Source organism: Perna viridis, chromosome 4 (genome assembly GCF_037379345.1).
Source record: "Perna viridis isolate PV_CMFRI_1.1 ecotype Kerala chromosome 4, ASM3737934v1, whole genome shotgun sequence".
In the NCBI taxonomy this organism is placed as follows: domain Eukaryota; kingdom Metazoa; phylum Mollusca; class Bivalvia; order Mytilida; family Mytilidae; genus Perna; species Perna viridis.
Window position 1 is genome coordinate 51,950,505 of NC_142448.1, and position 15,486 is coordinate 51,965,990.

At 35.8% G+C, this 15,486-nt stretch overlaps 1 protein-coding gene across 1 annotated transcript; it reads right to left on the bottom strand.

Annotated features, from left to right (window-relative positions):
* Positions 1–1,448: 1,448 nt before the first annotated feature.
* Positions 1,449–14,041, bottom strand: LOC148620479 (pre-mRNA splicing regulator USH1G-like). The gene is made up of 2 exons (XM_088581374.1): positions 13,744–14,041; positions 1,449–3,854 (listed from the first exon to the last, which is right to left on the bottom strand). Exons 1-2 carry the CDS (start codon positions 13,908–13,910, stop codon positions 2,567–2,569), a joined length of 1,455 nt encoding a protein of 484 aa, XP_088437500.1. The 5' UTR covers positions 13,911–14,041; the 3' UTR covers positions 1,449–2,566.
* Positions 14,042–15,486: the final 1,445 nt, after the last annotated feature.

A 15,486-nucleotide genomic window follows, 5' to 3' on the forward strand; every position in this document is an offset into this window, starting at 1 on the left:
TATGAGACTTTTGCAGTGGTGGAGGACATATAACTACAAGTTGCTTGTTTAAAAAAGACAACCATTCAATAGATTTTAATGAAACCTTTTATGAAGTTTATATATCATAAAAAGATGTAACTGAAGCAAGAAATGCCAGATTATTTGCAAGAGTAACAATCAAATCTAAGGATTGTATATGTATAGTATTGCTTACAGTGGGTAGTACATACCTTTCTGCCTTAGTTGGTTTTTACATACATGTACACCTTACGGGTCAAGGTTTTTTGTTTTTTTTAATGGAGGATGCAAGGGTCCATAATCACAAAACTTGGTACATGCATATAATTTTGTCAAATACAACACACCTTTTGATCAGAAAATTGTAAGTATAGTATTTCAGATTGCATGTTTAGTTACAGTGGATATATAACCTTGAGTACAAGTCTTTGTATGAATCAGGCAAAAATTGATACATGTGTACAACTCCAATAATGCCTACATTTGTCCATATCAGTAATTATCTCCTACTGAAATGACTGAAATCAGCTGTTCCTTTTTCAGTCTGCGTGCTTTTTCTTTTGTGTTGTACAGTATGTCCTTCAGCATCTCTTTTTGGTTTTTTTTCAGCATTGCTAATTTGTGCATGGATTTCCCTGTATCATACATAATCTATGGTATTGTTACATCTGAATTCTTACGTGTCCTCATTTTTAAACAAAAGGAATCTCTGATCAAAATTATGGGAATTTATCATTTTAAGGGTCTTATTCATCTACTGAAGTTGTCTGAGCCGACACTGATTTCGCACCTCTACCTGCCCTCATCATTTTGAAAACGTGTGGACTAAAAACGATCAGCTCCCATTATCAAATATGCAACCCGGCTGGTATATAGACAACGAAGTTTCTAGTCGGGTTGCATATTAGATAGTGAGAGCAAGCCCCTGTGTTCCAACCCATTTATTAGGAAACAAAATGAGCTATAGTCGATGGCTTATGGATTTTCCCCCAAATTGTAGGTCATTTTTATCAGTTTTCAATTAACCAGCATACCTGACAGAGTAATCAAGGGAACCAAGATTCTAGCGGAAGTCAAAAGAATGTAATCCAGTGACAAAGACTAGACAGGGAAAACAGACAAACACAACAAAGAACATAAAAAACCAATTAATACATATAAAATAACAAAAGTAAATGAGCATGAAACTCGGATTCCGCTAAAAACTGGGAGCATAGACCAGGTGCATCGGAAGGGAAAGCGTCCTATGCTTTTCCGAAAACACCCGCCGAGTTGCTTATGAAATCATCATTGTAACATCTGCGTCTCGAATAACCATAGCTACAGCAGAAGGTTTGCAATGAATCACTTGCTTCACAAACAATCGTAGCATCGTGAAAATTAGGTCATTTCAAATTTTGGTAGTCATTAACCTTAATGCAACTACAAAATAATTAAATAATTCAAAATAATTCACAAATATCACTTTATGATAAATAATTACAATTAATGTGTAACACTTCTGAGCACTTCGTAATTTGCCGACTCATTACTTGACTAGACTATATTTAGGAAATAAATTATGGAAACTAAATTTAATTACTTTTTACCAAGGCCTGGCCATTTATGTCGTATTGTTTTACCCCGAGCGATAACGAAGGGTTAAATAACGACATAAATGGCCTGCCAATGGTAAAACGATGATAAAATGGAGTTTCCGTATTTTATTTCGATTCTAATAGGACTAATTTCTTAATCCATATTTTTAATAGACGCAGCCCATGTGTTGAACGAAATGTTGGTCATGTGTTTATCACCTTTTTACCATAGCTGTGGTCTAAAGAGCTTTGAATCACGTCATATTAGAATCATTATCACACTACACGTACATGTATGTAACACTTGGGCCACTGTTATTAGTAACAAGTTCTCCAGACCCGCCTGCACACGAACAAAAAATGAAGATAATTGTTCCAATGTGAACAATATCGCCCCCTCGCTTTAGTGATTGAAGTAGGGTTTTTTTATCCTAAAAAAATCGCCTGTGTCAAACAATTCTTGAAAAGGACTTATTAAAAATGATTATCAAAAATGCAACAACTGCAACATGAAAATGATTTATGAAAACACAAACATTCGCTTGGTAGCACTTTTTTCAAGGCATGTCTGGTGAACACGAAACTTATTGCAGTGGCCTTACAGAGGCGGTTCCGGAAATTTATAAAAGGGGGATTCCATGCCACCATATGCTCATTGATCCAAATCTTGTAAAAAAAGAATAACAACATTATCCAACAAATGGGTTTTTAAACCCCTATTCCGACCCCCACTCCCACCCCACCACCTCGGATCCGCCACTGCTTTACGATACTAAATGTCTAACCAATGTAACAGAAACAATTTTGAATTGGTATACTGAATGTTAACACTCCTTTGATTAAGTTCCATTGAATGTAATCACAGAAATTTAATTCCAAACACATGCGGAAATGTCTGATTTATTTCAGAACGAAATGGCACAATCCAAATGAAGTTGGAATACTGATTAGGCAAGATAGCAATTAGATGGATTATTGAGTCGATAGAATCACAGAAAACTGTCGGATATTGGACAAGGTTGTGACATAACGTCCTGTCGTCGTTTTATCGCGTGTTGGATAGCACGACGCGGACCCATTGGAAGTCCCAATTGAACTAGGTCATTGTCTGTTAAAAACGTAAGCTGACTTAAATCAATGTCTTCTTTCGTAAATAAATGCAAATAACCACTCAGCTGACAAGTTTCCAAAAATCGAACGAGAGGCGTAGCGTCGTCGTCGTCATCAATAACTTCTTCTTCCCATGGGACATCTTTCATTTGATTCGTCGACATTTGATTGGTGTCGCCGTGCATACTCGATTCGTCGTCTGCTAAATGAAAGCCATTAACTACATGCTCAATTCCATCAAGATCGTCTACTGAGGCAGACCGATGACCATTTGACATACCAGTGAATGTACCAGCCATTCCGGTATGACTTTTCAAAAACGATATTTTCCCTAACATAGGCCGATTAAAAATGCCTGGTTTTTCTTCTTCGTCGTCTCCATTGTCCGTTTCGTCTATGCCACTATCGAGGAGGTCCGAATCACTTTTCCATTTATTTTTCGAACTTGGCATTCCCGAAAACACATTATTCAAAGCTGGTCTTATTCCTTGAGTTTCGTTTTCGCGATTTGTCAAGTACATGACATCAGAGGCTGAGCCTTGAACAAGTTTTGATCCTGGAGCCAAAGAGGTAAGTGTCCGTCTGCCGCTTGTACCGAAATCTTTCGGTTCCGCATAGTTTCCATCTTGACTCATTTGTTTCATTGCTATTTTCTTTGCTATCCCTCGTTTCGCAGTACCGCGTGCTAAATCAGAAAAGTTTGATTGCCCGCTTGCGTTTTGTAAGAACTTTTGTCGTTGAGCTGTATTATTTCCTCTAAATTTCAGAGTAAGTGTCTTAAAAATGTTACCTTTTGAAGGAGGTTTAAAGTCGTTTTCCATTTCCTCGCGAATTTTTTCCTGTTTACGTACAATTTTGTCAACTTCCTTTTGCAATTTTTCATACCTTTTGATATTGTTTTCGACTTCACGTGTCGCCTTTTCTTTTAAACTTTGCACGACTTTAGGATTTTTCATTTCCTGTTTTGAATGTGTTGCGTCTAAGAACGTGGCAATGTCTCCCCTGTCGTAAAGATTAGCAATGTCAAGGGCTGTGTGATAATCATTGTCCAGTGCCCATATATTACATCCGAAATTGACTAAGAAGTGAACAATGTTTTCATGCCCGTTCTTGCACGCATGATGCAGACATGTAAATCCAGTCAAGTCCGATTTGTTTGGATCACCACTGAAAAGAGAAAAAAAGAAAAATATTTAAACTTTAAATATATAAAACGGACGTGTAAACTACAAACACACGGCTTCATGGCGGAATGCGGGTGACGGACGTACAAGGATCACTGGCAATATGCCGGAGTAGTAGATTTTTAACAATAAATCCTTTGTAGAAACTATTTAATTTTAAGTGAAGGGCTTGGCTTCCATTTTAACCTGTTTTTTTTTATTGTTATAGTATCGCTCCTAATTTTTCCCAACCACTGGGTCCATCGTCATAGGACTGATTGGTCGCCATTTATGTATTACAAGTCCAACCCCCTCTCTCATTTCGAATTTGATAATACCCTTACCCTACCAAAATTTTAAAATGGTCGCTCCCTTGCAAAAATTAACAAAAGGTTTTTCTTAAAATTATCCCGTCTATAAAAGTAGTCGTGGACGTTAACAAATCTCATAATAAAAAGCGCAGACCGGTATAGGTTATGCCATGCGAATATATGAGATATAAAAATATAGTCAGTTGTTTCTTTATACTTCTCATGCGTGGATTCGGGGGTTTTGAAAAAGGGGGTTCCAGAGTATTATAGGTATCATTTGCCATGAATGTATATCAACAAAATATCTCTTCAAAAAAGGGATGTACAAAGCGCCAGAACATCCCTTGGGTCCGCTTGGGCCTTTTCAGTGCCAATTAGTTAATTTGGCCATATACATGCATGCAACAATAGGATAAAACGCGAAACTAAAGTTTGCTTGTAATATTTTGTCTCCATTTTTCGGTAAACCGTTAGAAATCAACACCAAAATCAGTCATGTGACAAACACCGTGCCAAGGTCATGTGGTCCAATTTCATGTCACTAAATACGTATTCGCATATTTGATGTCACATGCTTATAGTTATAATTGAGAATTTTAATTTGTTTTATTGGCGTATCCAGTTTACACACGAACGATACAATCCCCTTTATCTAATCTTTATTGTCTATGTATAGGCCGTCTATAGTCAAATATTTCAATAATTCTGAATTTAACAGATAAGTTTTAAACAGAAAGTAACCGTACATTCATTCAGTATCAATACAGCAGGTGATAAAGTTCAGGTGTCTGTATATCAATTAAAAATTACATCGCCTAATACGGTATTGTAGTAATATGTAACCTAGTTTTTAAACAAAACTGCGAAATTGAATCGCAAGAATTATTTTTGAAGTGAATAAGGTAAGAAGAAGAATAACGACCCGTTTTTTTTAATTTTTTTTTTATTCAGACAATAGTTCTTAATTGTAAACTGTCCATATTGTTAATTTTGTCTGAAAATTATCCAAATAGACATGCGGGATAATATTGAAACAGTCAAAATTGACTTCGGTGGTACAGGCAATTGCAATTGGAACCGGGGGTGCCAATCCAGGGCCTATAGAGCGCCACACATTTCACTTTATGTTGTTACACCATAATGATCTTGAACTTTGTCGCCAAGATACAGGGCAGCTGACGTGATGGTTGCAATGTGTGATTCACTTCCTTCTTTTCTATATAATAAGCACTATAGCAGAGTAAATATTCTACATATAATTTTATCCTTATTTCTCCAAACATGTTTTTATATTTAAAATTGCCACTATAACCTTGGTTCCCTTGATTACTCTTTATAAATAAGCCTCTCTACACAAAATAGATTTATCGTTCCAGTACAAACATGAAGCGAAATAATAGAAAAAAAAACTAAAAAGAACCATTTTAACTTTTTCCCATGAAAATTGAAAACAAGATTTTACACTTATCCGTTGAATAGATGTATTACATCTGAAGTCTGAATGGCAGCTAGTGCGGTGAAGTATAATAATTATTTAATTAGATCGCTTTATTTGCAAAAAGCCACAGATATTGTGCAGTCAGCACAGAGTTTCTGCTAATTGTTTGCCGCCATTATTAACTACTCATTTTTAGAGCTTTCGTGTGTATGTTTTCAAATAAACTTCACTATAGCAATACAGTTCAATATAGAAACCTAAGTGTACTGCACTCTGATACTAGTGTTATATTCATGTGTAACCTTTTATATTGTCATACATCAACATCTAGCATTTTTTTCTGTTCGTTTAGTTTAAACATATCCTAAACTTACAGGCAATTGGATTGGACATAAGTTATACCAAAATTAAAAAAAAAATGCTTGTAGTGTTGCAATTGCATAGATATCAAACAAGCGTTCTATAATGGTAAACGTACAGGAGGGAGATGGGAAAGGGGGGGTTCGATTTACAAAGGTCTGTAATCCCTATCTACTAATATGAAGATGCTTAAAAATATTTTTGGTATAGATAAATTTCCTCTTTTTGGTTAGATAAGGACACATTATATATATATACCATACAACGCAGGGCAGATCTAGTCCGAATTTCCTCTGACACATCCTAAGAAAAAAGATGAGGGTTGCAGGATCATAGGAAATTCGCACTAAAGCGGATCTGGAAATTTAAAGGGGGATGTTTTCGATTCAGGAACTTATACAAGAAATAAATATTTCCATTTGTTAATTTCTTCTAAGACTTTTGAACAAAAATAACTCCTTAGACCTTCAACGACCTTTTTCGTGTGTTGTCTTTTGATTTCATTTTTGCCTTACAATACAACATTAATATTTGAACATATATTACATACACGGGAAAGATTGGTATACTTTTAGCATTATCATTTTTGGGAAGTGCTAGTTTGTGTCCCTAGTCCCCTACCCCATCAACGGCTTTAGTATCCTCAAACTGTCATCTACCTTGAATGGAAATGTACAAGTTACTCGATGTACTATATCAACACATGGGGATAATGGGAACAAACTAGATGACTAAATCCACAGTTTTCTGTTTGTTCTCCTTAATCGCATTTATATTTATTTCAATGTTTGAAATAAGTTAAAAGTTTATTCATCCTATTACAAACTCTGATAAAGTTCGCATGATTCTGGCAAACAAAACATGAACGGTTTGTATGTATGTACATGTCAGACCTTTCATTTAATAGCACATTTGATAATAGATATAGGGCTAATAGTAAAATGTGAAGGGAATAGTAAAAGTGATGGCGGCGATTTGACGTGAACGATAGAAAATTGTACCACAGACAAATGCATGGGTTAGATGAGTCCGTAATTTTAACACTTCAACCCGTTTTTCTTTTTTTAAAGAATGCATTTTTTTTATTAAAATAGTCCTTTCACCACAAAATAGCATACATTCTGTTTGAAGCTTAGTAACCGAACATCGCTGGTACGCTTAACTTCCAAATTTGACAACGAAGCAGTGCATGTGAATATTTCCAGGGAATGACATTGCACTAACTAATGTGGCTGCACATGCTTTTGTTTTATCGGTGTGTTAAACAACATCAGGGTTGCCCGGTTCAGCTTAATTTCAAGCAGCTATATTCGATAACTTCAAAGGCGTGTCATAATATTTATTTTATTTGAAGTATTCTTTGGTGTTTTAGTAACCAAGAAATTCCGAACGACTTTGGTTCCTTAATTCTTCCCATATCGTAACGGCCAATATGTAAAATAAAAGAAAAGTTTCAATACCCGTTTAAAAGTTAAACGATAAGAGAGTCGATAGCATGCCACCAGGAGTTCACTTTCCTTTTAAACTAATCAATTTTCTCTGAGATAAAGAAATGTGCCAACAAACATGGCCAGATGCCATAAATCGAATAAATGAACATGAAATGTCTTTAGTAGACTCTTCAACATGGATTATGGTTGTAAAAATGACTTCAGTGTGAAGAACACATTCTAAAATCTCCATTGATTTTGTCCAATTGTGGTTCGCTCCTAGTTTAAGTACTTAAAATCGCAAGGAAGTGTCAAAAATTGGTTACTAAATCCGGATACACTCCCGTACAAATCTCCTTCTAAATGTCATTTAGCATGAAAAAACATGGCTTTACGGGTTTATAAAATTTGATTCTTGTATTATAGCTTTATATCGTTTTCACCGATAAATAAAATTTTGATAGATTGTTTCAGAGAAGAGGGGATAGGATTATACATACCCAGTCATGAAAGACATTGGAAATGGGATAAGAAATTGCGGTTTCAAACTCTGTCCTTTAAAACTTCACAGTGACAACTTTGAGGGACCAGTTAAAATTTCCCATTCCACGAAAATCACTTTATATCTTGTTTTACAATGTGCCAAACATAATAAATCGTCCAAGTGTGTGCGGTAATTCGTTATGTAAGTACCCACCTACCAAATTTCCTACGTATTTTGTTATAAAACATACTCCCAACCGACGAAAATATTTTTTCTTTGCAGTTCACAAGATGACATCATTTTAGGATTTTGTCGTGGTAAATGTTTACGATCTCAGGGTCATAGTAAATAACGACACTGTAATGCGTATCGTCCGCTCGTCATGGAGTGGCTTTAACAGGAGGATTTGTTAGGGAGAAATTACACCTACTGACGATTTTCGTTGAAGGACATTTAGTGCATGCTTATATGTCAACTTTAATGTTTTAATGGATCTATGATCCCATGGTTAACGGTGCTTCTAAGAGCGTTTACACAATTGAGTGTTTTTCGTTTTGAAAGACCAAAATTTTTATTCAACAGTGCCAAAGTGACAACATGGCTATGGACGAAGACCAAATCGCAAAAGACGTGAAAAAATCACTCAGAAAATAATAAAATCATGGAACACACTAAATAACGGGTAGTCTAGGTGATCCGGAAGTAGGAGCATTTCCCGCACTGGTTCTATCTAGGTCAAACTCCGTGAAAGAGGAAGGCTACGTCTGTGAAATAAGATGTCGTCTTACTTATCAGTCACAGAAACGTAAATTATACAAACGGAAAAAATGTCTGTTTTAAGAAATTTTCTGATTTGTTTTTAATTATCGGTGTTATTAATGTTCTAACCGGAGAGTGGTGAAAGCTATGGCACGCCGTTCTCGTAATAAAAATGTAATGTAAAAAATATCATTACGCACTCGTAACTTCTATTTCGCACTGAGATTTCAAACTTGGCATGCACCAGAAATCGCTAAATTGTACAGCGAAATTAAATGACGCACTCAAAATCGGAATTACACATTCAAAATTGTGTAATGGAAATTTCCATTAAAAATGGTACTGATAATCGCATCCCTTAGGGCCTGACAGTTGTTCAAAGTTGTAAGTAAATCAAAACTACACCCTCATAACGGCTTCGTTAACTCGTTATAACGACTCCGTTACTCGTAATAATTACGTCTCTAACTCAATATATTCACGAGTTACGAGCTACGAAGTCGTTAAATTGTATATATAACGCCTTTAAAATGATCACGAAAAAACACCTAACACTAATAGCTTTCCGTAAAAGAGGTCTATATACACCTAGATTTTTAAACACTGCGGGTGTTTCTAGAAGAGCAGAGGGTGCTTACCCTACCGGTGCACCTGATCCATACTCCCGATTTTTAATGAAGTTCGAGTTAATTGCTCATATACTGTCGTTTCTGTATATATTTTCTTTTGTTTAGTCGTATCTATGGATTATGTTCTTTTTATTGCCGTTCGTATCCTGGTTCTCTTGATTTTTCATCCACATGCACTTAAGACTAACCATTCAACCAAGATCACTTTAGTTCTCCCCTTAAAAGTGAGTTTTTCTAGGAGGGGCTTGATATAAAAACAAAACCAAATGGTTTACAAGGATCTCTGACTAAATTGATTTCAAATGACAACAAAGTGAGTGCTAGTATTTTGTCCTTAAAATCGAACTTTTACATGTATGACATATCTATTTCTTTAAACAGCATGAAGCCAAGATAACCGGAGTGACACGAGCAACTTAGTTTCCTTCAATTTATTGACAATATATCTAAGTATGCACATTTTAAACTTCGAAATCGATACATCAACTGCGATTCGTCCCCAAAAACTCGTCCCTTATCTTAAACAAACATTAGCAATCGAATGACAAAAGCCTTTAAAAGCTGACAACATCCATTGTCCGACAACGCAATAATCCATAAAATATTTATTATATTATTAAGATTGAAGTGCAAATAAGGTTTCATGTAAAATATGGCTCTTCCTATCAGCAAAATATCCTTGGGTTTAAATACGAATTACTTTTTGGTGAAATTTAGGAGCAATGTTGACAAAATTGGTATTCAACAGTCCTTTTCATCCTGTGTAGTGACCGATCGGCCGCGGCAATATTGGTTCGATGCCCTTCATTTTTTTCTAATAGACAATTGATAGAATGGAATATCACAGATGTAGAAAAAAGAACGGATATGGTGAAACGCAACAAATTTTATGCATCACCGTATAACCTAAATACAAAATAGTAAAAACTTTCAGAGATCTTCAGTAAGTGTAAACACACCTTTACGTAAGATCTGAAATGCTCCGAGAACAAAAGTAATGAAATCCGCGGTAATAGAACAATGATAAACTAAAGACCAACACCTTCTGACAGGTGCATGTCTGACCAACATCTGACTGTGGAGCGGTGGCGTTTAACTAGTTTTACAAGCCTTAGGCCTTAACCACGCCCCTTTAACGCAAGGAGATGTATGTTCAGCAAAGCAACGTATAGGGCAAATAATTTTAGGTCTGTGAATCTGTTCGTAATGCATTTTCTGTAGTCAGGTTTGGATCACGAAGTTAAAACTTTGTTCTATGAAGACCTGGTTACCATAATCATTCCCATGGACTTTAGTTAAGTGTCAAGCGGATAAAAGGGGGGGGGGTAATCCTCATGTCGCTGCATTTTTCTTGTTCAGAATCCGATTATTCCGTATTAAAACTTGTTTAAACCGAACCACTTAAGTACACAAGCAAAATCATTTCACATAATTTGCATAAACATTTCAATTGATCGTCACTCGAATTGAGCAAATAAAATTGGAGATAGATTTCACGTGAAATTTCATGTGAATCGAGCCATCATGTGAATTTCACAAGAACTTTTCACATGAAGTTCTCGTTTAGTGAATTTCACGTGAAAATCACGATATACATGTGAAGCTTGCGTGAATTTAACGTGAAGTCCAATTCGCACGAATTTCACGTGAACAATACTTGCCTGTGTACATGCAAGGGCGGATCCAGACACTTTGAAAAGGAGGGGTGCCAGCTAGGATTCCTCAGAAAAAGGGGAGGTTCTAGGACATTATCTACCAGTTTTTGTTAAATTTACACATGAAAATAACAAATGTTCCAATAAAAAGGAGGGATGCCAACCCCTTGCACCCCCTAGAGGCTAAAAACCACTAATTCCACTTCCCATAGGCTTCTATGCTAATTTCACAATATTCAATGGCTTCTCTGGACTTTACCTTAACTTTACCCTGCAGAGGACTATATATCAGCATGATTCTACATATGTCAGCTCACAATCCTCAGAATGGCATGTGGGGTTAGCAGACTTGCAGTGCAGTACTGGTCACCGGAAGTGAAGTGTCTATAAATAGCATGGGAAATCCCAGTGTTTTCACAAAATAGGGGTATATTTAGAAATAATTATGGAGATTAGGCTTCACATCACAAGAAGCAAAATGCACCTATAAAATGTACAGAAATGTTTTTCCTTTCAGAAACTGTTTAAATTTTTTAAATGAGATGAGAACTTTTTTCACAGCACTATGAGGAATAGGGGTAATTTCTGCGTAGGACTATTTTTGCATACGTTCCAAATGCTCATTGGTTGAATTGGTGGTCTGTAACCTAGATCCGCCACTGATATGCAACATCTTTACTGTTCAATTATTCGAATTCGACCGACTGTTTGGTTACACATGTACATAAAATACTTAAGTTTACTGAATAAGTTCTGAACATGACCGGTTTAGACAAGTTAACGATATATTCATTGTTGGCATTGAACAGTGTCTCGATGGTCTGAAATAAAATCATTTCAGAGCATTACTATAACAGTGGCGGATCCAGAGGGGTGCAGGCATCCCCCTTTTTATGGGAAAATTTGTATATTTCATTTATAAAATTGACAAAAAATGACAAATAATGTCCTAGCACCCCCTTTTTTCTGAGGAACCCCGGCTGGCATCCCTGCTTTTCAAAGTGTCTGGATCCGCTCCTGTATAATAGAACACTATAGCTGAGTTGTATAATGACAGTATTAGAAAGATTAAACAATTTCAATTTTATGTACTTATAATAAACTTAATTTGTAATTGTGTGATAAATGTTATGCTCGATGTTTTAACTGCAACTAGAAGAATACGTATACATGTACAATTGATACATGTAATAGTATACTTGTCACAACACAAACTGGTAAACTGCGCTAATGAATTCATTAAATACTCAAAAGACACCATAATTTGAGTGCGCTTGTGTATTCTTATTTCAGACTATATGATCTTTGTACTTTGTATCAGTGGAATATAATTCTAGCACAAAGGAGTTAACACAAAATGTTTAGATACATGACAAGCTTTATACTCTTCCTTTTACTGTAAAAACATTGTCAATTTCAGTTGAAACAGACACATTATAAAGCATTTGTCATACAACTGTTATGCGTACGTTGTTTAGATAGGGGTCCATTTGTAATACAACATGACCGCCAGCTCCGATTTATTTCGGAGATACTAGAATTGTCCCAATGATTAAGTTTGATAACCTGTAAAGTACACGGACAGACAGGTGTACTCAGTGTATACTTTATTTCGAGAATGGGATGACCCCGATGACGATATATCCTTACAATATGTTTACAAGGAAATACAACACTCGTCTTATAGATCAAAGTTTTGAACATTAAGCAAATACCTTTCCCAAAGAACATGTTTTTTTTAACTTTGAAAAACATAGTTATTTTTAAAACACGTGAAGTTCCTTTAAATGTGAACTTTTTGAGAACTATATAAATACTTATTGGGGAAATACGAGGTTTCCATTTCCTCACCGAATCGTTCAAAATAATATGGAGAATGTAATTTACGCCGCAATCAGAGCACTCGAGCAGTACAAAAGACCTTCAGGTCGGACATATCTTGTTGAAATTCAAATCATAGTTATGATTACATAAGTGATCAAATCGTTGTATGCTACAGACACGTACAATCTTGCGCAATCTTTATACAAAGGTTTATTTGAACAACTGTAATGGATAAATTTGATTGGCGAAATCATTGCGTTCAGAAGATTTTAACCCTCCCCCTATTTTGTCAACTTTTTGTAAATCTCAATTATCATGGTTATCGCTTTAGTTAACCGTGCAGTCAGTGTGTTTCTGTGCAGAGGAATATGTCAGAGTAGCTTCCACTACGATCTTGGAATTAATTAATTTATTGCCGTTTTAATTACATTGGTGTTATTGTAAACATGGTCGGAAACACGCTATACTCCTGTACAAGCTTATTGAGTATTGAGCAAGAATCTTGGATTTAATTAAAAGTTACAAGTACAACTTAAGAGTACTTTTCTATGTAAAAACTATTGATTAAAAGATAGACGTGAATCTGATAGTCAGTTTTTTAAAAATGCAGAACAAAACAAAACAAAACTAACTACCGAGGGTAAAGAACGTCATTGACAAGTAGCAACTGATAAAAAAATACTGGCCGGAAGTACCAAATGCACACATATAAATATCGAAACGCAACCATTTAGACCATATTTTTAGTTGATATCGGTGCTTAGTTGCTCCAGATTGTGGGTTTTAACCCCACCCCACATTCCCTCTATTTTTTATAGGTCCAAGAATAGAAAAAAAGAAATGCTGTGGTTAAACGCTGCAAATTCACCATCGTATAACCTAAATACTAAATAGTAAATACTTTAAAAGATCACCAAAAGGTCTTCAACACGAATATTTATAAACATGTGTTAAGAAAAATCCGCATTCCTAACACGATTACAGTGACAAAACGGAAACATACCCTCTACCAATAATTTGTCTCAGAGCGTCTAAGTTCCCAGAATATGCCGCCCAGAGTGTGGCCGTCATTCCATCTTCATCCTGTCCGTTTAAATCTCTTTTTGTAGCACTTCTCAACAAATCTAAATAGCCATCTCGGGCCGCCTGGTGAAATCTCAATTCTCCCATTTTTCTTCTTAAAGAAAATCCTCGAAATATGTCACATAAGTCCAAAAAAAGAAGGTCTAATTTATAGGAAACATTTTGTGTGCCATGTGCGACCGAACTCAATGATCAGCAAGATTAGACTGACTTTATCAACTGAAATTTTCAAGAAGCAGTCACCTGAGTGTAATCTTGGGCCGTGAGCGTACTTTGAAACTATTAGGATCGGTCCTTAAGGTATGAATATTCATTTTATTGATAAGAGAATAGTTTATCAAACTAAATGACACAGTTTAGACACAGGTGTACAGAAAACGAACAGGTATCAACATTGATTGAATTTGGTATTTCCCTTCAAATATTGACTTGTTTGTAAATTGTTACGTTTAATCAAAATAAATAGAGAAAAACGTCCGACTCCGGATAAATTTATTGGAGTTTTCATTCCTATTTGTCTGTCATTGTCAACTCCCATTGATGTTTAAATTTTGTTGTTTTAGCTCAAAAGAATTTCTATAACTTGGGGTTACAACAAAGGGGACTATATATGATTCTAGAGAACGAATAACCAGGGGCAGATCCAGAGAATTTAAAGAGGGTCCAGAAAAAAAGACGGATTCCAGGCTATTTTTTGCTCACCTTTTTGCAAAAATTTTGCTTGAAATTAACAAAAATTTTCCAACAAAGGAGGGGTTCAAAAGCACCAGATCCCCTCCTTGATGCGCCACCGATAACGATTTGACCGTATCTGTTGTTTTTTGCAAAGGAGCGTCACTTTCATCGTATATTGCACATATTCCGATAGAACTTTATCAGTTTATGATTCCTTGATTACGTGACTCTGCATTCATCAGGTTCTAACTACAGTGTATCCTGTTTAAACCGAGTCAATTTCGAACTGAGGGTTTTATGTGGTTTTGGTAGGCATTCAATTGAAAGAAGTTTTATGAGTTAGAAATCACTTCAAAATTTGTCTTCTTCATACAGGATTCTTGTTTACTAGGGGTTTGGTTTAGACAGGTTTTACTGTAATAACTGTTCCGCCGTCTCCACTACCTTATAACGAGAATTGATATGGTGAATATGTCAAAGAGAAAACCCCACCGGCATGAAAAATAACAGCTCAAGACCACCGATGGGTCTTCAATGAATGACGAGGAAATCCTCAAACCACAGGGCAGGCTGGAGCTGGCCCCAAAACAACATTATACACAGGTACAGCGAATTAGTTGCCCCTATATACTATACTTAGCCTTTTTGCCCTTATCTCCTTATACATAGTCGTTGAAAACATCAGGCTAGGGGAAAAAAAAAGAAAAGAAAAAGAAAGAAAATAGAATGGTTGTGGCGAAACGCATTAAATGTACCAGCGAATAACCTAAAAGACAGAACACATATACTCCAAATGTGAAATTGTTTACGATCGAATGCGACAACGAATTGCAAAGCCCATTGCAGTCACTTTTCTAGACAAAAACAATGATAAAACATGTGTTAATTTGCGCTCAAGGCTCGATTAGGGTGGGGGGGGCACTTCCTAAATATAAGGTGATAGAACGTGCCGCTGCAATTGGTACCATTTTCCAGCTTAAATTGCAGA

Bases quoted from the DNA above. Each gene is read 5' to 3' on its own strand.
- LOC148620479 (XM_088581374.1), bottom strand. From the start codon at position 13,910: ATGGGAGAATTGAGATTTCACCAGGCGGCCCGAGATGGCTATTTAGAT. The intron at 3,855-13,743 runs GTATGTTTCCGT...TTCTCTTTTCAG, and splicing joins AGACAAATTATTGGTAGAGG to TGGTGATCCAAACAAATCGG.